This window comes from Cervus elaphus, chromosome 18 (assembly GCF_910594005.1).
Source record: "Cervus elaphus chromosome 18, mCerEla1.1, whole genome shotgun sequence".
Taxonomy (NCBI): domain Eukaryota; kingdom Metazoa; phylum Chordata; class Mammalia; order Artiodactyla; family Cervidae; genus Cervus; species Cervus elaphus.
In genome coordinates this window covers 40939759-40962137 of record NC_057832.1, presented here as the reverse complement: position 1 = coordinate 40962137, position 22379 = coordinate 40939759, and the positions used below count along the sequence as shown (strand labels likewise).

Sequence of the window (22379 nt, the reverse complement as noted above, 5' to 3'; positions counted from 1 at the left end):
TACCCTGGAGAAGGAAATGGCAACCCACTCCAGTATTCTTGCCTGGAAAATTCCATGGATGGAGGAGCCTGGTGGGCTAGTGTCCATGGGGTCGCGAAGAGTCGGACACAACTGAGCAACTTCACTTTCACTTTTCAAATTAATCAAATCAGCAAACACTTGTATACTGATCCACTGCCCCCCGCCCCTCTTTTTTGGCCATATATGCAGTATGTGGTATTTTAGTTCCCCAACCAGACATCAGACCCATGCTCTGCACTGGAGGGCTTCCCTAGTAGCTCAGTTAGGGAAGCACTGTGTCTTAACCACTGGATCTCCAGGGAAGTCGTTGATTTACCTTCTTAATTAGGTAATGGAAAAAGGCCAGCTGGGATTTCTTCTGCTTCAAGCCTTATTTTCTCAGTAAAAATTTTGTTTCAAGTTGAATAACATTCTTTTTGAGCTCCTCTCTTCTCAATCTCATGAGTAAATAGGAATTAGGGACCCATGCAGAGATAAAATGCTACCTTCACAGGATAAAGAATCACTCGTGTACACAGATCTAGAAAAAAAAAAATTAGGCTTTGGAAAACCAAAAAAATCACAAGGTAGGGACCATAACTTGTACACCATTCCTGGTTCTGTTTTGAAGCTTGTGATAAAATTGAGTCTTTAAAGCAAATATATCTACTAATGCCAATAGTGCAGCATTCGTAATACCCTCTGGAAACAATGTGAAAAGAGAAAGGGTTAGTCACTCAGTTGTGTCCGACTCTTTGCAACCCCATGGATGGTAGCCCACCAGGCTCCCGTGTCCATGGAATTCTCCAGGGAAGAATACTGGAGTGGGTTGCCATTTCCTACCCCAGGGTATCTTCCTAGCCTAGGGATCAAACCAGGGTCTCTGGCATTGCAGGCAGACTGTTTACTGAATGCTGGCAGTTACAAGTTCCCTCTTTATTTTATGAGTAGTACTTGTTCATTTGGGCTTCCTTGGTGGCTCAGTTGTAAAGAATCCACCTGGCAATGCAGGAGACACAGGTTTGATCCCTGGGTCAGGAAATTCCCCTGGAAAAGAAAATGGAAGTGCACTCCAGTATTCTTGCCTAGAGAATCCCATGGACAGAGGAGCCTGGCTGGCTACAGTCCAGGGGACCACAAAAGAGTCAGTCACAACTTAGCAACTAAACAACAACTTGTTCATTCAGTTTACCAAGTACCAGTAAAAGAAAGTTTTATTTATAAAATATCAGCGAATGTTGTGACCTGAAGGAAGACTATATTCCAAAGTGGGCTGGGAGCTTTCCTGGGAGCCCCTGTGGAGTTGAGAACGCTGATGAAGAGCAGGGGTCGGAGAGGGGACAGCTTCAGTCCGTGTTTTCACTCCCTGCTGGGCATGGAGGGAGGAGGAGGAAGAGGACTTCTGTTCTAAGGACTGGAAAAGGGGTTGATAGTGTTTTGTCATGGAACTGAGAATGTGGAAGCTCAAGAGAAAAAAATGGGAAAAAATGTTCTGCAAGTTAAGGAAGAGAAAGCTTATTTATCAGCAATAAAAGTACAGAAAGTGTAACCAGGTAGTAACTGGAGATCTGGAGGGTATGAGAGCCCAGTTCTAGGACTTCTAAACTGAAGTTAGCCTAGAGAGGTTTCTAAAGACATTATTTTTGTAAATGACATTATTTTTAAAATATCAGGCGTCAGAAGCAGAAAGAACACATCTCTCAGACATTCTTCTGAGAGATGCTGCATTTAGTTAGCCAGAAGTGCTGACTTACAGCTTCAAAGTGATGGACTGGCAGGACAGAGGCAGTACGGGATGGGCGAGGCCAGGACCATCAGCAGAGGACCAAGACAAGGGCTAAGAAGTCAGGCATTGGTCTGGGGGCAATGTCACCTCTTTGAGGCTGGAGGGTTGTGGTAGGTGCTTTCTGTGGCTTGGGGCACAGCAGCTCTTAGACAATGGAAAAAGAAGGGAAATGGGAAATGTCAAAGTTTTTAACAGTTCTTGTGAATTGATAGGGTGGAAGCAGAGGCTATGAGGAAGGACAGATTAGGAGAAAGGTACCCCTCCTGCATTCCCAGGTGGCCCAGGGAGATGAGAAGGCAAGTGGGGCTTCTACAGAAAATTGGACCTTTTCTTTCTTCTAATTTTAGGGTAAACTTCATAGAGCACATATCTTTACAGCTGGACTATATTTGGTGAACCAAAGAGAATGAAGACAAAGTCTAGATATTGCAGCCTCCAGTGTCCCCTCCCCCTTTCCCTTCCTCAAAGTGGTCACAGGAACATACAATGTGACATGTTGGTGGTGTGATGGAAAGTTCCTTAAAACACAAAAATCACAATTCAGCAGTTATGAACTTGATGAGTTTTGTGAAGAAAGAACAATGTGAGTATGAGAGTGTATGTGGGTGATCAAGGTACAAGAAAGTGCATCCTGGCATTATTTATGTTAGTAAATTGCTAGAAAAACCTAAATGTCCATCATCAAAGGAGAAGTTGAATACATTATGACACATTCATGCAACAGAATACTAGGTAACTGTTAAAAAGCTACATATCATATGTACATATGAAACTCTCTGGCCAGGATATCAGAAGAGCCTGTGTGTTCCGTGACTGATCCAGGATCAGAGGCTGTAAGAATTTTGTTGGGAATCCTGGGGATCATTTTTCTTCACTGACTCTCAGAGAAGACGTAGAGCTGGAGCTGTGGCAGGAATGCTGTCAGAAGTAAAGGTAGTCTGAAAAGAAGCCTAACTGGTAGTAAGACCTTTGCAAGGTCAGTTTCAGTGGAATGGTGGGTGGGAGGCAAATCAGAATGGGTTGAAGGGTGACGTGAGACTGGGTTGGGGAGGGGAGTGATCAAGTGAAGTGAATATTCAGAGAAGCATGGCTATTACAGGGAGTAGAGGGCTGGAGCGGTGGCGAGAAGATGGAGAGCATTTGCATCTGTTTCCCTACCCTCTCAAGCAAGAAGATGATACAGCACGTGTGACGTTTCCGGGAGACTCCTTAAAGCGGGGGAGTGGATAACTAGTGGTATCACACAGCATGTGTGAAGCACTGAACTTGGAGTGCAGAAGAGAATGACCAATGTCCTCTTGGATGGCTTCGAATTCTCTGTGAAGCATGAGGAGGGATCCCTCCTTCAGAGAGAAGCTAGATCAGGTGACAGTGGAGAACAGCTTAGGTGGGAACAGGTGCCCAACACCCAAGAGGAACTGTGTGGATTCCTGGGCAGTCACCGAGAACACAGGTCGGGACTCACAGTGCAGCTGTCTGTAGCAGCACTCCGCCCTGCTGGTGTGATGGTCACAGAAGACAGGCTCCTGGGGGTTCAGGTTGACTTTGCAAGCACCTGGAGGAAGAGGGTGCAGAAGAGGTACATATCTTTGAGTGACTGACTGGGGACTTCCATGGTGGTCCTGTGGCTAAGACTCCAAGTTCCCAGTGCAGGGGACCAGCGTTTGATCCCTGTCCAGGGAACTAGATCCCACATGCTGTCAACTAAGACTCAGCACAGTCAAATAAATAAATTAAAATGTTAAAAAAAAAAAAGTGACTGACTGATGGGCCCTGGGATCTAAGCTAGACAAAGAAGCCCATGAGGCCAGAAGGTGCCTCAGTCACTTGGGGATAGTTCTCTCCTCCCAGACAGAATTTCATTTCCTCACCTTTTGACAGCCTTTACTCATTTCTGTCTCAGGTTGGGCTTGTTAGAAACTGCTTAGTCAGTTAGAAAGCTGGAGTTGTTTCTTAAAGTCACCTCTGTCCACTTCTGCCCCCACCAGGGAGCTGCCTAAGGTGGTACTTTCTGCCAATAATTGATTTTATTTTTTTCCTTTTCATTTTGATGAGATTTAGCTTCTGTGGTCAAGCACAAAAACTAGTATACAGGGCAGATGGCATCTTCAGAATAGTTGGGAATCCTGTCTCTCTGGGTCTCTGGATTGTTTCTTTGTGTGTATGTTTTAATATTATTCATTTATCTATTTGTCTGCTCTGGGTCTTAGTTGAATCATGTGGGGCCTAGTTCCCTGACTAGGGAGAGAACCCAGGCCACCTGTATAGGGATCATGGAGTCTTAGCTACAGGGCCATCAGGGAAGTCTCCAGTTTCTTTGTTTTCGAAAGTATAATTATTTTTCTTATTGTTAATTGGTCTAACAGATATCAGTTTGTTCAAAATAATAATACCCATAATGTATCTGATAATGCATGCTTATGCATTTATATTACATATATATGTATAAGGATCTCTTGTTTTAATGAAAAAAAGCACATAAGACCTGAAGCAATGTCCATACTGGACTGGTCCAGGAGTTCACTGAAAGGGACTCACGGAAACGCTGCTGATCAAGCTCCCAGTCTTCATGGCTCTTATCAATGTGCATTTTCAATAACAAATATATCATCTACTATCCTTTGAAATGTGAATAGGTTGTTTTCTATTTTCTGGACCTATGTTGTGGGAAGGAAAGCGGGGAAGGATAAATCAATAAGACATTTCAAAGAACAATTTAGCAAACTCTATTAAAAAGAAAACTTTTCATACTTTCAACTCGGCATTTCCGTTTCTTACAAAGTACTCCCACAGTGCAAAGATGTATGCTCTAGAATGTCCTAGTAAAAGACTGTTGGCCCATATATGGGGGCCTGGTTAGGTAAATTAAGGAATGGACACACAATGGAACACTATATGACCTTTGCTTCCCTGGCAGCTCAGATGGTAAAGCGTCTGCCTACAATGCAGGAAACCTGGGTTCAATCCCTGGGTTGGGAAGATCCCCTGGAGAAGGAAATGGCAACCCAGTATTCTTGCCTGGAAAATCCCATGGACTGGGGATCCTGGTAGGCTACAGTCCATTGGGTCGCAAAGAGTCGGACACAATTGAGCGACTTCACTTCATATGGCCTTTAAAAATAGTGAAGTAAGCTGCCCTTGCCTTCTAAGATGGCCCACATGCTGCCCCATGGAATGTGTATCTCTGCTTTGTTTTCTATGGCTTGCTCTTGAATTCTTTCCTGTGTAAAGCCAAGGATTCTCACTTGGGGGCCCATCCCAGGAACTTGTCAGAGACCTGGGACATGACCATCCCCTTGGGACCAATTTTCCTGCAATAGCTTTACAAAGGAAGCAGAAGAAGATGGTTTTCTCTCCCTCCCCATTTTTCTTTATGTTATAAAAATGTAGCTCACTTAGTTCTTGGGGAGGAGCTCTCTTGCCTGCCTGCTTCTATCATTCACAAGTAATCCTATATTAATAAACCTACTTCTTATCTAAGAGAAGAAAAAAACAGTGAGGTAAACCTGTATGTACTGATGTGGAAGTTTCTTCACAACATTCTGTTCAGTGTAAAGATGCAAAATAGTATTATGGCATTGATAACGATAGTTACTATTAGACTATGTATAAGGAATAAAGATTGAAGAAATGTACACAAAAGTGTTAAAGACAATGTTATCGGGAATGCGGAGTATACTTTTCATTTTATGTATTTCTATGTGGTCTGAATTCTCTATAGTGAACAAGCATAATTTTAGTGACTAATGGAATTTTTGAACATAATTTCTCTGCTAAGCATGTTACATTAATTATTGGTCACACAATGAATAGGTGGTGTATATTACCTATTCTACAGATAAGAGGATTAGGAAAGTTAACCTGTCCAAGTTTAGATTCTTTATCTAAAGAGATAATCTTTTCAAGCTGTGTATCATAAAGTGAATATAGTCTTCCCAGGCCCAGCTTCTCTTTTTTTAGAAGCTGGCTCTTTTGGCTATTTCTCCTTTCCATTGTGATTTCACTTCTCTCTCACAAGTATTAAAATTCATTTCCTCTGGGAAGTTACCACAGACTCCTGGTTCATTAACTTCTCTGTAGCATTCTGCTGTACTCACCACTGTGCTTTTGCATATATGTTACTACTTGAGCTGGTAAAGAATCCGCCTGCAATGCAGGAGACCTGAGTTCAATCCTGTGTTGGGAAGATCCCCTGGAGAATGGAAAGGCTTCCAGTTCCAGTATTCTGGCCTGGTGAATTCCATGGACTATATAGTCCATGGGGTTGCAAAGAGTCGGACTAAGCAACTTTCACTTTCTACCATTTGAATTTGCATGGTTCTATTCTCATTCACAGAATACACAGAAGAACTATACAAAAAAGATCTTCATGACCCAGATAACCACGATGGTGTGATCACTCACCTAGAGCCAGACATTCTGGAGTGCGAAGTCAAATGGGTCTTAGGAAGCATCACTATGAACAAAGCTAGTGGACGTGATGGAATTCCAGTTGAGCTATTTCAAATCCTAAAAGATGATGCCGTGAAAGTGCTGCACTCAATATGCCAGCAAATGTGGAAAACTCAGCAGTGGCCACAGGACTGGAAAAGGTCAGTTTTCATTCCAATCCCAAAGAAAGGCAATGCCAAGGAATGTTCAAACTACCACACAATTGTACTCATCTCACACACTAGTAAAGTAATGCTCATAATCCTCCAAGCAGGCTTCAACAGTATGTGAACCGTGAACTTCCATATGTTCAAGATGGTTTTAGAAAAGGCAGAGGAACCAGAGATCAAATTGCCAACATCTGCTGGATCATCAAAAAAGCAAAAGAATTCCAGAAAAACATCTACTTTTGCTTTATTGACTATGCCAAAGCCTTTGACTGTGTGGATCACAACAAACTGTGGAAAATTCTTCAAGAGATGGGAATACCAGACCACCTGATCTGCCTCCTGAGAAACTTATATGCAGGTCAAGAAGGAACAGTTAGAACTGGACATGGAACAACAGACTGGTTCCAAATTGGGAAAGGAGTACGTCAAGGCTGTATATTGTCACCCTGCTTTTTAAACTTATATGCAGAGTACATCATGAGAAATGCTGGGCTGGGTGAAGTACAAGCTGGAATCAAGATTGCTGGGAGAAATATCAATAACCTCAGATATGCAGATGACACCACCCTTATGGCAGAGTGAAGAACTAAAGAGCCTCTCGATGAAAGTGAAAGAGGAGAGTGAAAAAGTTGGCTTAAAGCTCAACATTCAGAAAACTAAGATCATGGCATCTGGTCCCATCACTTCATGGTAAATAGATGGGGAAAGAGTGACAGACTTTACTTTTGGGGGCTCCAAAATCACTGTAGATGGTGACTGCAGCCATGAAATTAAAAGACACTTGCTCCTTGGAAGAAAAGTTATGACCAACGTAGACAGCATATTAAGAAGCAGAGACATTACTTGACCAACAAAGGTCTACCTAGTCAAAGCTAGTTTTTCCAGTAGTCATGTATGGATGTGAGAGTTGGACTATAAAGAAAGCTGAGTGCCAAAGAATTAATGCTTTTGAACTGTGGTGTTAGAGAAGACTCTTGAGAGTCCCTTGGACTGCAAGGAGATCCAACCTGTCAATCCTAAAGGAAATCAGTCCTGAATATTCACTGGAAGGACTGATGCTGAAGCTGAAACTCCAATACTTTGGCCACCTGATGTGAAGCATTGACTCACTGGAAAAGAACCTAATGCTGGGGAAAATTGAAGGTGGGAGAAGGGTACGACAGAGGATGGAATGGTTGGATGGCATCACTGACTCAATGGACATGAGTTTGAGTAAGCTCTGGGAGTTGGTGATGAACAGGGAAGCCTGGTGTGCTGTAGTCCATGGGGTCACAGAGAGGCGAACACCACTGAGCGAATGAACTGAACTGATTCTCATTCATCTTTGAGGATGAGTTCCAGGTGAGGAACTTGACACTTCGTTTAGAACTTATGATAATCCTTCATAGCCTGTTTCTAAACCTTCTCAGTAGATTTTAGGACTGAATCCTTAATGTAATACTTGCATTTGGTGGGTTCTTAATATTGATGATCATCAATTCCTGTAAATCAAGCAAACTTTTTCTTACATAGCACTATATGTTTTCTCTACTGAATTATGTATATAAGTGTCCTTCAGTTGAGTAGCTTCTGAATTAATAATTCCAATAAAGTCATGTCTTCTTTTGACTTTTTTTTTCTTAGTGTAGGGGAGGTGTGAGTCATATAGAATCACTAGAAGTTTTCCAAATGCAAAAGCTTGATACTTACTGTGTTTACAATATATATATATATATATAATTCCTCTATTTCTCTGTTTCAGAGATAACAGGGTTAAATGCTGCTTACATTATAAGTGACCAAGTAAATAAGAACAGATTTAAAAAAAAAAAAAAAAGAATAGATTTCCAGCTGGTTGATAATATGTGGTTGAGAAAAGAACCTCAAGGTAACCAGTTATATTGATTCTACATTATCTTCCTCGTCAGGTATAAGTAGAGAGATAAACACATACTCTTTCCCAAACAAATGAATAAAAAATAATTTCCATTTTGCTCCACAAATATTTGAATTACTTTCAGGATTTCATTAGCAGCAAAAATAACATGGTCTACATCCACAGTTGGTTGTTCTTTAGAGCAGTTGTACTCCTTGTACTTTAGTACTAGAATGACAAGTATCATCAGAGTAGAACATTTAATTCAAGATTTGGAAACAATCTGACAAACTACTCAATTCATAGTGATTACTTCAGAAATCTAAAAGCAACTTTATAATACAATTTAGGGTGGGAAAGAATACTTCTTTTTTCTAAATTAAATCTTTAAACATTTGTAAATGTATTTAAAGTATATAGAAAAACATAGAAAATAATATAATGCACTCACCACCTACTCTATAAAATTCTACTATTGTCATGTTTTAAATAAAATAAATAAATAAATAAAGTTTTAAAAAATCACAGATATAATGCTCCCTATATATGCCTTCTAAATCTCATTCTTTTTTTCCCCCTTTCCTGGACAAACTCTATTCTGAATCTGGTGCTAATTTTCTCAGGCTGTTATTCCTTTACTATGTTTATAAATTTATAAACAACATATAGTATTGTTTTATACTCTATTTTCAGTGGTATATTAAACCACCTGTGCTTTTTTGGCTGTTTATATGTGTAACTCAAGTTTTACAGATGTATCACATTATACCAAAGTGTATCTGTTACCTTGAGCATGAACTTCTGATTGTTTCCAATATTTTGCTATTATGAATAGTACTATTTAGTCTTATATGTCTCCTTTTCCCACATGCAGTAGTTTCTCATATATTCATGTGCATACCATCCTCCCATAAATATCATAAAAATAGAGACTCTGATTTGGTAGCTTTGGGATGAGGCTTGAGATTCTACATGTGTATTAAGTTCCCAGATGATGTTGATGCTGCTGGTCCTAGGACCACACTTCAAGGAGCAAGGGCCTTGAAGAGGAGTAAAAATTTCTAGATTGTAGAGGATGATCATCTTTAATGTTACTAGATATTGCCAAACTGTCTCCGAAGTGCCTACACCCATCCACACTCCAGTCAGCAGCTCACAACAGTCTCCAAAATACCACATCTTCATTAACACCATCATTGCAAGACTCTGATTTTTGCCAATAGACAGGAAGTGGTATTTTGTTATATTAATTTGCCAAGTATTATTGATTTGATCAAACTGTATTAATCTGATGAATATTATTGAAGTCAGGCCTCTTAAGTTTCTTCTGCAATAATTTTTAACATAAACTAATGTCTGGGTAAAGAAAATGTCTTCATTCATCTGTTTCATACTTTAAAAACAACCTTGTACAGCCATAGCCAAGATTGTCTTGAGACTTTCAGGCTAGAAAGATGAGTTGCTGAAACAGATGGATGACCTGAAGGTGGAGCTGTACCAGCTGCATGTCTCTGAACTGCCAGGCAGCACAACATCCAAACTATCTTAAGACTCGAGTTGTTTGCAAATCTATTGCCTTTGTTCTCACTACCATTAATCAGACTCAGAAAGAGAATCTTAGGAAATTCTACAAGAGCACAAAGTATAAGCCCCTGGAACTGCAGCCCAAGAAAAGACGTGCTATGCACTGCCAGCTCAATATGCATGAGGAGAATTTGAAGACCACACAGCAGCAACGGAAGGAATGGTTGTGACCACTGTGGAAGTACATGGTCAAGATCTGATCATTGTGGTATCAACAGAAAACAAGCTGGCTGGGAAAAAAAAATGTGGAAGAGAGTCCTTCAAGTCAAAACAGAAGGATGATGAAAACCAGACAAAAATATAAAACTCCCTCACAAAGGTAAAAATATAGATAAATTTATAACTATGTAGTGTTGTAATGTAACTGCATAAATCACTTTTAAATATGGTATGGAATTTAAAACACAAAAGAAGCATAAAAAGTAATTATATATCTATGTTAATAAACATGCAATATTAAAATAGGTAATCTTTCTCAAAAACATAAAGTGGGTGAGGCAGAACTGAAATGGAGCAGTTTTATGTGACTGAAGTTAAATTATGCTTAAAATGTATTATAACTTTAAAACACTGTATGTAATTACATCAGTAACCACAGAGAAATTATAGAATATACACAAAGGGAAATGAGAAGGGAATCAAATGTGTCACTAACAACAACAACAACAACAACAAAACCCAGCATAGCACAAAATAAGGCAGCAGGAAGAACAAAAAAGTTATAACATATACAAAAAACAACGAACAAAATGGCAATAGTAAGTCTTTCCCTGTCAGTAATTACTTTATATGTAATAGGTTAAATACACTAATTAAAAGACACAGATGGGCTAAATGGATAAAAAATAAGAACCAACTAATAGGTTGTCTACAAGAGGCATGCTATAGATCTAAAGATACACATGCTATAGATCTAAAGATACACATAGGCTAAAAGGATGGAAAAATATTCCATGAAAACAAGCATCCAAAGAGAGGAGAAGTGGCCATACTAAGATAAAACAGACTTTAAAACCAAAACTATTATATGAGACACAAAGAAGGACATTATATAATAACAGCATCAATTCACCAGGAAGATATAACAATTATAATGTACATGCACCTAATATTAGAACTCCCAAATATATAAAGCAAACATGACAGAACTGAAGGGAGAGATAGACAGCAACATAGTAACAGTAGCATATTTCAATACTTCACTTTCATTTATGGATAGAACAAAGAGGAGATCAATTAAAAAAAAAAAAAACAGAGGACTTAACACTAAAGAACAGCTGAACCAAACATATACTGAGCACTTCACCCAAGAACAGGAGGATACACATTCTTTTCAAGTACACATGGTTGTTCTGCAAGGCAGTCCACATATTAGGCCACAAAACAAGTCTTAACAAATTTAAGAAGATTGAAATCATACAAAGTTATCTTCTCTGACCATAATGGAATGAAACTAGAAGTCAACAGAAGAAGATAAAAACACAAATATGTGAAAACTAAACAACACATTCTTAAACCACTAATGGGTCAAAGAATAAACCACAGGGAACTTAGAAAATACTTAGAAACAAATGAAAACAAAATACAAGACATCAAAACCTAGGCAAAAGCAGTGATGAGAGGAGTTTACAGAGATAAATGCTTGCATTAAAAAGAAGAAAGATCTCAAATCAATAATTTTATACCTTGAAAAAAAAACTAAATTTAGCAGAAAAAATAATAAAGATGAAAGGAGAGTAAATGAAATAGAGAATAGAAAAACAGTGGAAAAATCAATAACCAATAAAACCAACTGAGTATGTGTGTCCTTTACCCAAATTCATGTGTTGCTGCCCTAACCACCAAAGTGATGGTATTCGGAGGTGGGGGTATTTTGAGAGATAATTAGTTTAAATTAGGTCATGAGGATGGCAACCTTATGACAAGATTAGTGGCCTTGTAAGAAGAGGAAGAGAGAGAAATCTATTTCTTCATGCACATGTACCAAGAAAAGGTCATCTTAGCACCCAAGAAGGCAGCTATCTGCAAACTAGGAAAAGGGTTCTCACCAGAACTGACCATGCTGGCACCCTGACATGGACTTCCAGGCTCCAAAACTGAGAGAAATAAATGTCTATTTTTTAAGCTACCCTGTCTATGGTGTTTTATTATGGTGGCATTAGCAGACTAAGACATGGTTTTTTAAAAAGACCAAAAAAATTGGCAAATCCTTAGCTACATTAACTAAGAAAAAGAGCTAAAAGATTTGAATAACTAAATTAGATTCAAAAGAATGGATATTATAACTGATGTCACAGAAATAAAAACGGATTTTTATAAAAGATTACTGTGAACAATTAAATATCAACAAATTAGATAACCTAGAAGAAATGGATTGATTCCTGGAAACATACAAACTACCAAAACTAAATCATCAAGTAGTAAAGAATCTGAACAGACCTACAGTAAGGAGATTGAAGCAGTAATCAAACACTGCCCAACGAGGACAGGATGACTTCACTGAAGGATTTTATCAAACAATTAAAGAATTAATACCAATCTTTTCAGAGAACTGAAGAGGAGGGAACATCCCCAAACTCACTGTGTGAACCCAGCATTATTCTGATACCAAAACCAGAAAAAAAAGACACAAGAAAACTGTAGGCAAATATTCCTGATGAATAATGATACAAAAATCCTCAACAAAATACTAGTATACTGAATTCAACAGCACATTAAAAGTATTTACACATGATTAGGTGGGATTTGTATCTGGAATGCAAAGATGGTTCACCATACAAAATTAATCAATATAAATACACATTAACAAAATGGAGGACAAAACCCATATGATCATCTCAACTGATGCATAAAAAAACATTTGACAAAGTAAAAACTTTTTCATGATAAAAACACTCAACAAACTGGGGAAAATAAGGAAACTACTCCAACATAATAAAAGCCATACATGAAAAGGCCACAGCTAATATCATATTCAATCATGAAAGAAAGTTTTTCCTTTAAGATCAGTAAAAAGGCAAAGATGCCCCCTCTCACCACTACTATTCAACACAGTACTGAGTGTCCCAGTCAGTGCAATTAGAGTAATAATAATAAAATAATAATAAATAAATAACAAGCTTTTGCCCATTGACTACAGAGTGAAACCCAGGTCATTTAGAAAAGCTGTACTCCAATATATGAATCTACCAGATTAACCAATTTCCTGTTGTTGGACAACAGATTGGATTTTTTACTCTTATGAACAATACTTGAACAATACATACTCTGTAGCTAAACCATATTATACTTTTTAAATAGTTTTAATATCAGCTTCTCTCTCCCTTTCTAATTAGCTCTCAGCTGTTATACTTCTTTCTGTGATCAAATAATCAAGCTAGTTAGATCATTTTACTTGTAATAAAACCTTATGCAATTCTGTCCCTTCCTCTAAGTCCTAGGGAAAAGGGGCAGCCGTTATAGAAGCTGTGAAATGGGTCTGTCTGTGCCTATTTGGGAGTGTACTTTCAATATGACCAGCTCTGTCAGAACTGGTTCTTGCCTCATTGAATACATCTAAATCTTGTACCTTTTGGTTGCCTCTTCCCTTCACTCCTTTTTAGGGTCTTGAAACTTAATCTACCTTTATGCAGGGTTCGTTCCATCAGGGTAGGAGAACTCTAGGAGTCAACTGTAAGTTGAAAAAAAAAAAAATTGGAAAGTCCTTATAAAGAACTTGAAATCAAAACAGGAACTTAGGGTCTACTTATCATCTCTATACCAAGGATGGTTTCAAACATACACCTCGTGCTTGCTTTGGCAGCACATATACTAAAATTCAAACATACACCTCTTATTTGGAGTGCTGGGGTTCCGAAACTTAAGAGTTATAAAGTTCTTCAAAAAGTACAACAGAGAATCTGGATCCCCTGAGGACCAAATCCTTTGCATATACGCTAAAATCATGTGGTGCATATATCTTTAATAGGTAAGATTTTCACTTAAGAATCAGTTCAGATCCTTTTGTAGTTCATGAGCGTGATGATTGGGTGTTCACGCTGCTGCATGACATGTGCCTCCTTCCAAACCTTTTTATGACACCGGCACGTTACCCATCTGACGTTTAAAAAAAAAAAAAAAAATCAGTTCAACACCTGATCTGTGTAAAGAAACTGTTCTCGCAGTGCTAGTTATATATTTTCTGAGGCTTGAAAAAGGAACACAGGACTCTTGACACGTATGCTTCAACTAATGACGTCTCTGGCTGTTTGGATCAACCATATATATAAGATACTACTCCTTCAATCTGAGGACACAGAGAGACCCAAACACATCTGAAAATTCTAATAGAAACTCTAGAAAAACAGCTGATGAATCCTCATCCCTCTATATACACTACTCTTGGGGGGGAGAGATTACAGATAATTTTAATTTCCTTGTTGTAAGTTTCCAAAGTTGTTATAATAAGCATATTTTATAAAAAGGTTTTAAGAAATATACCAAAAGGAATAAAAGCATACCTTAATAATGTAAATGGAGGTGGAAGAAAGCCTAGACTTGTTCTTCAATGACCTTTTTCCAGTTATAAAGTTACTTCTGTTACTTGAAAAGAAAAAAGCCTAGAGAAGATGCATCTTGAATACTTGTTTAAAAAAAATTCTTTTCAAAAATGCATCCTGAAAAACTAGCTTGATCATACACATTATTAAACTTGCCAATAATGTTTAATTGAAAAAAGTTTCCTAATTTTTCGTGATCTTCTTTTAATTAAAAAAACAAAGTACCACATGTACATGGTAAAATATTCAAACAGTTCAAAATGGTACACAAAGTATTTCTCCTAACTCGGACACCAATTCTTTTCCCAGTGGTAATCATTATTAGCAAGTTTCTTACTCTTCCAGAAATGTCTTATGCATCTACAAAGGATATATATATACACATATGCTCTTCATCTACATGAGATCATAATTTCTAGTCCTCTTACAATCCATCCACTTGATGAGACAATGTGAGGAAAAAATAGAATTACATAAAAATTAGGCCAAGATAAAAACTAGCATGAAATTGTTGACAAAAACTCAAATGGTTCATGAGATAGCCAAAACAGGAGGAAAAGTTATGAGGCAAAAATGCTTCTTAGTTACTAAAAATAAAAGCTTTTACCCTTTAAAAATTATATTTCTCTCTTTAAGAGAATCTTCTTTAACACAAAAGAAAGTCACCATGCTGCTGATGTTTATTCAGCAGGCAGACTAAACACTTAAGCATTTTTTCCCTACTTGTTCTAGAAATTATCTCTTTCCTTAAAAAAAAAAAAAAAAGTTTAAAGGTAAAATTTTAAATGGTAAGACAGTATAAAGTGATACAGAATGAGAAAAGTACTTTATTCAGTGCACCCTGACAGGTTTTTCAGTTCCATTCATCATTACAGTAAAAAAAAAAGAAAAAATCTGTTGCTGAGTAGTTTTTGTTGTTTTACTTAAATAGCTAGAGTCAAGGAAAAAATGTTAAATTTAAGAACTCCTAATGTTATTATTGAAAATTTATACTTTTTATAAATATATATGCATATATATGCATATACACGTGTGTGTGTGTGTGTATTCCTCCTCTTTCATATGAACCACTCAAAACAATTTTAAAAGCTGTTCTGTATTTAAAGTTGCCCTTTTAAATATTTAGAAGTTCCACAGGTGGTGGCTTTAATGGAATTTTTCCCAGAGTAAACTTCTTAGATTGAAATTGTTCCAGTTCTTCTGCTGTTAGTTGATCCTTGGGTGTGAATAATGCATTATCTGTTGTGGCGCTGCCAAGTGAGAAAGAGAGAGAAGTGGGTACACTGCTGTTTCCGAAGGCATCACTGGATGACTTAGAGAAAGCAGTGTGAGGCGGTGAGCCTGAGCTACCAAAACCAGCTGCAGAACTGCCACTTCCAAAGGCTAGCGCCACTGGAGATCCAACAGGGCTTGCTGCCATAGAAGGCGAAAATCCTGAAAATCCAGATGATCCAAAACCAGAAGCTGCAGGGGTTTTAAATGAAAATGAAGCAGCAGATGTGATTTCGGGTTTCCTAAGGCCAAAAGTCGGAGTAGCAGCAGGGATGGCAGAACTGGCAGCGGGTACAGCTCCAAAGGCTGGAGTATTCCCAAACACAGGAGGACTTCCAGAAGGGGCTGTAGCAAATCCAGAGCTTGATTTAAAACTAAAATTCTGAGTGCTGCTGCTGCTGCTGTTATTCACTGGAAAACCTACAAAAACCAGAAAAAGAAAAAAGAAACTATTAGTCAAAAAATGTAGCTATATTACTACCTTGTCCCCATCTTTTTTTGTTCTTATTTCTGCCATGTTTAGATGATGAGAAACTTACTGGAAGGAAGAAAAGTGAAAATGAGAAGTTAGGACAAACTCACTAAACTCTGTTGGCCTGTCTTTCTGCTACACTGATCTCATTTGCACTCTAATTTACATTAAGAAGGGAGCTCTTGAGAAATCTCAGGGATTAGGGAGTGAACCTTCACTTCAGCTTGTCCTCTCCTCTCACTGGAGCTGTCACTTGAAGACAAAACTATGCTGTTATGTATAGAAACAAGAAAGTCCTCATAGGTGCTGCTACCATAGCTATGTAGTCCTATGAAACTCTAGAAAAATCATTCCTAAAATATACATCTAAAACCTGAGCCACAGAGTCTTTCAAAGAACGTGCCCATTCTGGACACCATTTCACAAATGCTAGATGAGCCAAATTCTTTAAAGCTCTATTATGGAAGGTGGTAGAATTTGCAAGGGTGACTTAAAATGGCACTAGAGACACCTTCAGGCTTTGTATTTGAAACCCATAAAATCCCATTTTTCTATATCAGTCAAGTCTTGCATGACTCTGTCACTTACCTGGTGACCCAAATGTTACTGTTTGCCTATTGCCAAAACCAAATGAAGGTGCTGCTTGATTCACTCCATCCTGTAAATCGGAGAGCTATAAAAAAGAGGTAGGCAAGTGAATAATTCTCAAGTACTTTTTCTGTATACTTTTAGCCAAATTAAATTTTTCAAATGTGCACTCTAAAATGTCTTCATTTTGTTTAACATAGAAAAATGCCCACAAGTGAATATGCATAGAAAAAATGGGCCTTTCTCAGGGAGTGCAGAGTGATTGTCTGGCTGATGAATTGTGAGTGTTTTTAATTTTATTTATGCTTTTAAAACATTTTCTAAATGTCTTCAATGAACACATATTAAAATAAAAAAAATACTTTTTAATTCTAGATTTCAGTGTCTACAGGTTGATCTGCATTAATCAAGAAACCTAGATACAAGGTAAGGGATCTTTAGAGGCTACCCCAATTGACTTACTCAAATGCTTGACTCCAAGTTAATTCACAATTACATTATTAAAAGCTCACCAGTAAACTCTATTAAACATTCCCTATTCCCTTAAAATATTTTATGTTCTTGCTATTTTCTGCTGTAGAAATATCTTTCATCTCTGCTTATTGAAATCTTAATCTCCTTTTCAATGAACTTTTCACTTAATTCTGACCTCTAATAAGTCCTTCCTCATTAATACAAGCATATATTTTTTCTTTCATTTGAAAACCCTATTGGCATTGTTTTTAAAAAATAGTTTATTTGGCTGCATTGGGTCTCAGTTGTGGCACTCAGGATCCTTTAGTTACAGCATACGGGATCTAGCTCCTCAACCAGGTATAGAACCCCAGCTGCCTGCATTGGGAATGCAGTCTTGGCCACTGGACCACCAGGGAAGTCCCTGGCATTTTTTAAAACTCAACTTTATTGAGGAATAGTTTACATAAAATAAGATGCATCCACTGAAAAATTTATTTTTCAATGAGTTTTCATAAGTTTATAACCATCACTACAATCAATATTTAGAATATTCCCATCACCCATAAAAGTTCTCATGCATCCATTTCAAGGCAACCCTCTCCCAACCTCTGGTCCCAGGGAACCACTCATCCACTTTTTATTACTAGAAATGAGATTTGTCTTTTCTAGAGTTTCATATAAACAGAATCATATAGTTTACAGTTTTTAGCTTTTTTTTTGGGGGGGGGGGCTAGCTTCTCTCTCTCAGCTTGTGTGATAAACAAATTATCATATAAGGAATGTGGATAAACAAATTATATCCATATGGATTAAAAGAATAATTGGACATAAAGAATTGATGCATGGTAAGCCAGTCAAAGGTGGGCTATTCAAGATCCTCACCTACAGAAGGGCCCCTTGGAAGCTGTCAAAGAACACAGAACTTTCAACCTTGAAGGAAGCTCCCTAGTTCTCTGAACTCAGTTACCCCTTCCACATTAGCATTGGTGATGGTGGGCCACCTCTCATCTAGAGAAAAAATACTTCCAAGAAGTCCTACTGAATTCAAATGGCATGACAACTGAAAGGCAGAAACTAGCTTGCACAAGAGTCTAGTCATTTACAAGCAGATATTTAAGGAGTAGGGTACTGGGACTTTCAGTCATTCACTAAGTTCACAGGCAGCTACTATTCTCACAGCTTTTTTCAGAAACTACAAAGAAAAATCACCTAGGAAACTGGAAATATTAAATTCTAAATGTAAATATTTTATTTAAAAATAATGCTCTTAAGAACATTTTATGGGGGTAGAAAAATAAACTTTATCAACAGAGATAATGAATATGCTGCAGTAGTATCATGCATCTTTGGGGACAAGTGCGTATATATCTCCTAACAGCATTTCTGTATAAGACAGGAACTTATGGTAAGTGTCCTTTAGTCACCGAAGTGTGTATTAGTCTACATGCGACATCCCTGGTGGTCCAGTGGTTAAGAATCTGCCTTCCAATGCAGAGGATGCAGGTTCAATCCTCGGTTGGGGAACTAAGATCCCACACACCACAGGGCAACTAGGCCCACATGCCTCAACCAGAGAGTCTACGTGCTGAAACGGAGATACCATGTGCCAAAACTAAGACCCAGTGCAGTCAATAAATAAATTTTAAAATGTGCATTCATATCATTTTTCTTTTTTTTTATTTTTTTATTAGTTGGAGGCTAATTACTTCACAACATTTCAGTGGGTTTTGTCATACATTGACATGAATCAGCCATGGAGTTACACGCATTCCCCATCCCGATCCCCCCTCCCACCTCCCTCTCCACCCGATTCCTCTGGGTCTTCCCAGTGCACCAGGCCCGAGCACTTGTCTCATGCATCCCACCTGGGCTGGTGATCTGTTTCACCATAGATAATATACATGCTGTTCTTTCAAAACATCCCACCCTTGCCTTCTCCCACAGAGTTCAAAAGTCTGTTCTGTACTTTTGTGTCTCTTTTTCTGTTTTGCATATAGGGTTATCATTACCATCTTTCTAAATTCCATATATATGCATTAGTATGCTGTAATGTTCTTTATCTTTCTGGCTTACTTCACTCTGTATAATGGGCTCCAGTTTCATCCATCTCATTAGAACTGATTCAAATGAATTCTTTTTAATGGCTGAGTAATATTCCATGGTGTATATGTACCACAGCTTCCTTATCCATTCATCTGCTGATGGGCATCTAGGTTGCTTCCATGTCCTGGCTATTATAAACAGTGCTGCAATGAACATTGGGGTGCACGTGTCTCTTTCAGATCTGGTTTCCTCAGTGTGTATGCCCAGAAGTGGGATTGCTGGGTCATATGGCAGTTCTATTTCCAGTTTTTTAAGAAATCTCCACACTGTTCTCCATAGCGGCTGTACTAGTTTGCATTCCCACCAACAGTGTAAGAGGGTTCCCTTTTCTCCACACCCTCTCCAGCATTTATTGCTTGTAGACTTTTGGAGAGCAGCCATCCTGACTGGCGTGTAATGGTACCTCATTGTGGTTTTGATTTGCATTTCTCTAATAATGAGTGATGTTGAGCATCTTTTCATGTGTTTGTTAGCCATCTGTATGTCTTCTTTGGAGAAACGTCTGTTTAGTTCTTTGGCCCATTTTTTGATTGGGTCATTTATTTTTCTGGAATTGAGCTTCAGGAGTTGCTTGTATATTTTTGAGATTAATCCTTTGCCTGTTTCTTCATTTGCTATTATTTTCTCCCAATCTGAGGGCTGTCTTTTCACCTTACTTATAGTTTCCTTTGTTGTGCAAAAGCTTTTAAGTTTCATTAGGTCCCATTTGTTTAGTTTTGCTTTTGTTTCTAATATTCTGGGAGGTGGGTCATAGAGGATCCTGCTGTGATTTATGTTGGAGAGTGTTTTGCCTATGTTCTCCTCTAGGAGTTTTATAGTTTCTGGTCTTACATTTAGATCTTTAATCCATTTTGAGTTTATTTTTGTGTATGGTGTTAGAAAGTGTTCTAGTTTCATTCTTTTACAAGTGGTTGACCAGTTTTCCCAGCACCACTTGTTAAAGAGGTTGTCTTTTTTCCATTGAATATCCTTGCCTCCTTTGTCAAAGATAAGGTGTCCATAGGTTCGTGGATTCATCTCTGGGCTTTCTATTCTGTTCCATTGATCTATATTTCTGTCTTTGTGCCAGTACCATACTGTCTTGATGACTGTGGCTTTGTAATATAGTCTGAAGTCAGGCAGGTTGATTCCTCCAGTTCCATTCTTCTTTCTCAAGATTACTTTGGCTATTCGAGGTTTTTTGTATTTCCATACAAACTGTGAAATTATTTGTTCTAGTTCTGTGAAAAATACCGTTGGTAGCTTGATAGGGATTGCACTGAATCTATAGATTGCTTTGGGTAGAATAGCCATTTTGATAATATTGATTCTTCCAATCCATGAACACGGTATGTTTCTCCATCTGTTTGTGTCCTCTTTGATTTCTTTCATCAGTGTTTTATAGTTTTCTATGTATAGGTCTTTTGTTTCTTTAGGTAGATATACTCCTAAGTATTTTATTCTTTTTGTTGCAATGGTGAATGGGATTGTTTCCTTAATTTCTCTGTTTTTTCATTGTTAGTATATAGGAATGCAAGGGATTTCTGTGTGTTAATTTTATATCCTGCAACTTTACTATATTCATTGATTAGCTCTAGTAATTTTCTGGAAGAGTCTTTAGGGTTTTCTATGTAGAGGATCATGTCATCTGCAAACAGCGAGAGTTTCACTTCTTTTCCTATCTGGATTCCTTTTACTTCTTTTTCTGCTCTGATTGCTGTGGCCAAAACTTCCAACACTATGTTGAATAGTAGTGGTGAGAGTGGGCACCCTTGTCTTGTTCCTGATTTCAGGGGAAATGCTTTCAATTTTTCACCATTGAGGGTGATGCTTGCTGTGGGTTTGTCATATATAGCTTTTATTATGTTGAAGTACGTTCCTTCTATTCCTGCTTTCTGGAGAGTTTTAATCATAAATGAGTGTTGAATTTTGTCAAAGGCTGTCTCTGCACCTATTGAGATAATCATATGGTTTTTATCTTTCAATTTGTTAATGTGGTGTATTACATTGATTGATTTGCAGATATTAAAGAATCCTTGCATTCCTGGGATAAAGCCCACTTGGTCATGGTGTATGATTTTTTTAATATGTTGTTGGATTCTGTTTGCTAGAATTTTGTTAAGGATTTTTGCATCTATGTTCATCAGTGATATTGGCCTGTGGTTTTCTTTTTTTGTGGCATCTTTGTCTGGTTTTGGAATTAGGGTGATGTTGGCCTCATAGAATGAGTTTGGAAGCTTACCTTCATCTGCAATTTTCTGGAAGAGTTTGAGTAAGATAGGTGTTAGCTCCTCTCTAAATTTTTGGTAGAATTCAGCTGTGAAGCCATCTGGTCCTGGGCTTTTGTTTGCTGGAAGATTTTTGATTACAGTTTCGATTTCCTTGCTTGTGATGGGTCTGTTAAGATCTTCTATTTCTTCCTGGTTCAGTTTTGGAAAGTTATACTTTTCTAAGAATTTGTCCATTTCATCCAAGTTGTCCATTTTATTGGCATAGAGCTGCTGGTAGTAGTCTCTTATGATCCTTTGTATTTCAGTGTTGTCTGTTGTGATCTCTCCATTTTCATTTCTAATTTTGTTAATTTGGTTCTTCTCTCTTTGTTTCTTAATGAGCCTTGCTAATGGTGTGTCAAATTTGTTTATTTTTTCAAAAAACCAACTTTTAGCTTTGTTGATTTTTGCTATGGTCTCTTTAGTTTCTTTTGCATTTATTTCTGCCCTAATTTTTAAGATTTCTTTCCTTCTGCTAACCCTGGGGTTCTTCATTTCTTCCTTCTCTAATTGCTTTAGGTGTAGAGTTAGGTTATTTATATTACTTTTTTCTTGTTTCTTGATGTAAGCCTGTAATGCTATGAACCTTCCCCTTAGCACTGCTTTTACAGTGTCCCATAGGTTTTGGGTTGTTTTCATTTTCATTCATTTCTATACATATTTTGATTTCTTTTTTGATTTCTTCTATGATTTGTTGGTTATTCAGAAGCGTGTTATTTAGCCTCCATATGTTTGAATTTTTAACAACTTTTTTCCTGTAATTGAGATCTAATCTTACTGCACTGTGGTCAGAAAAGATGACTGGAATGATTTCAATTTTTTTGAAATTTCCAAGACTAGATTTATGGCCCAGGATGTGATCTATTCTGGAGAGG

General features: G+C 37.8%; 1 protein-coding gene and 1 non-coding gene across 3 annotated transcripts in view; one reads left to right on the top strand and one right to left on the bottom strand.

Moving 5' to 3' along the window:
• Positions 1 to 13503: 13503 nt before the first annotated feature.
• The window catches only part of NUP42 (nucleoporin 42), a 23496-nt gene continuing 14620 nt past the window's right edge, over positions 13504 to 22379 (bottom strand). For both annotated transcript variants that reach the window (XM_043871586.1, XM_043871587.1), the window contains 2 exons: positions 16697 to 16781; positions 13504 to 16056 (listed from right to left, as the gene is read on the bottom strand). In XM_043871586.1, coding sequence (XP_043727521.1) covers positions 15479 to 16056; positions 16697 to 16781 — 663 coding nt within the window. In that variant the 3' untranslated portion in view covers positions 13504 to 15478. The remainder of the gene's footprint in view (positions 16057 to 16696; positions 16782 to 22379) is intronic.
• On the top strand, positions 13823 to 13927 carry LOC122675002. The gene has a single exon (XR_006335158.1). It is a non-coding gene; the product is annotated as a small nucleolar RNA U13 (small nucleolar RNA).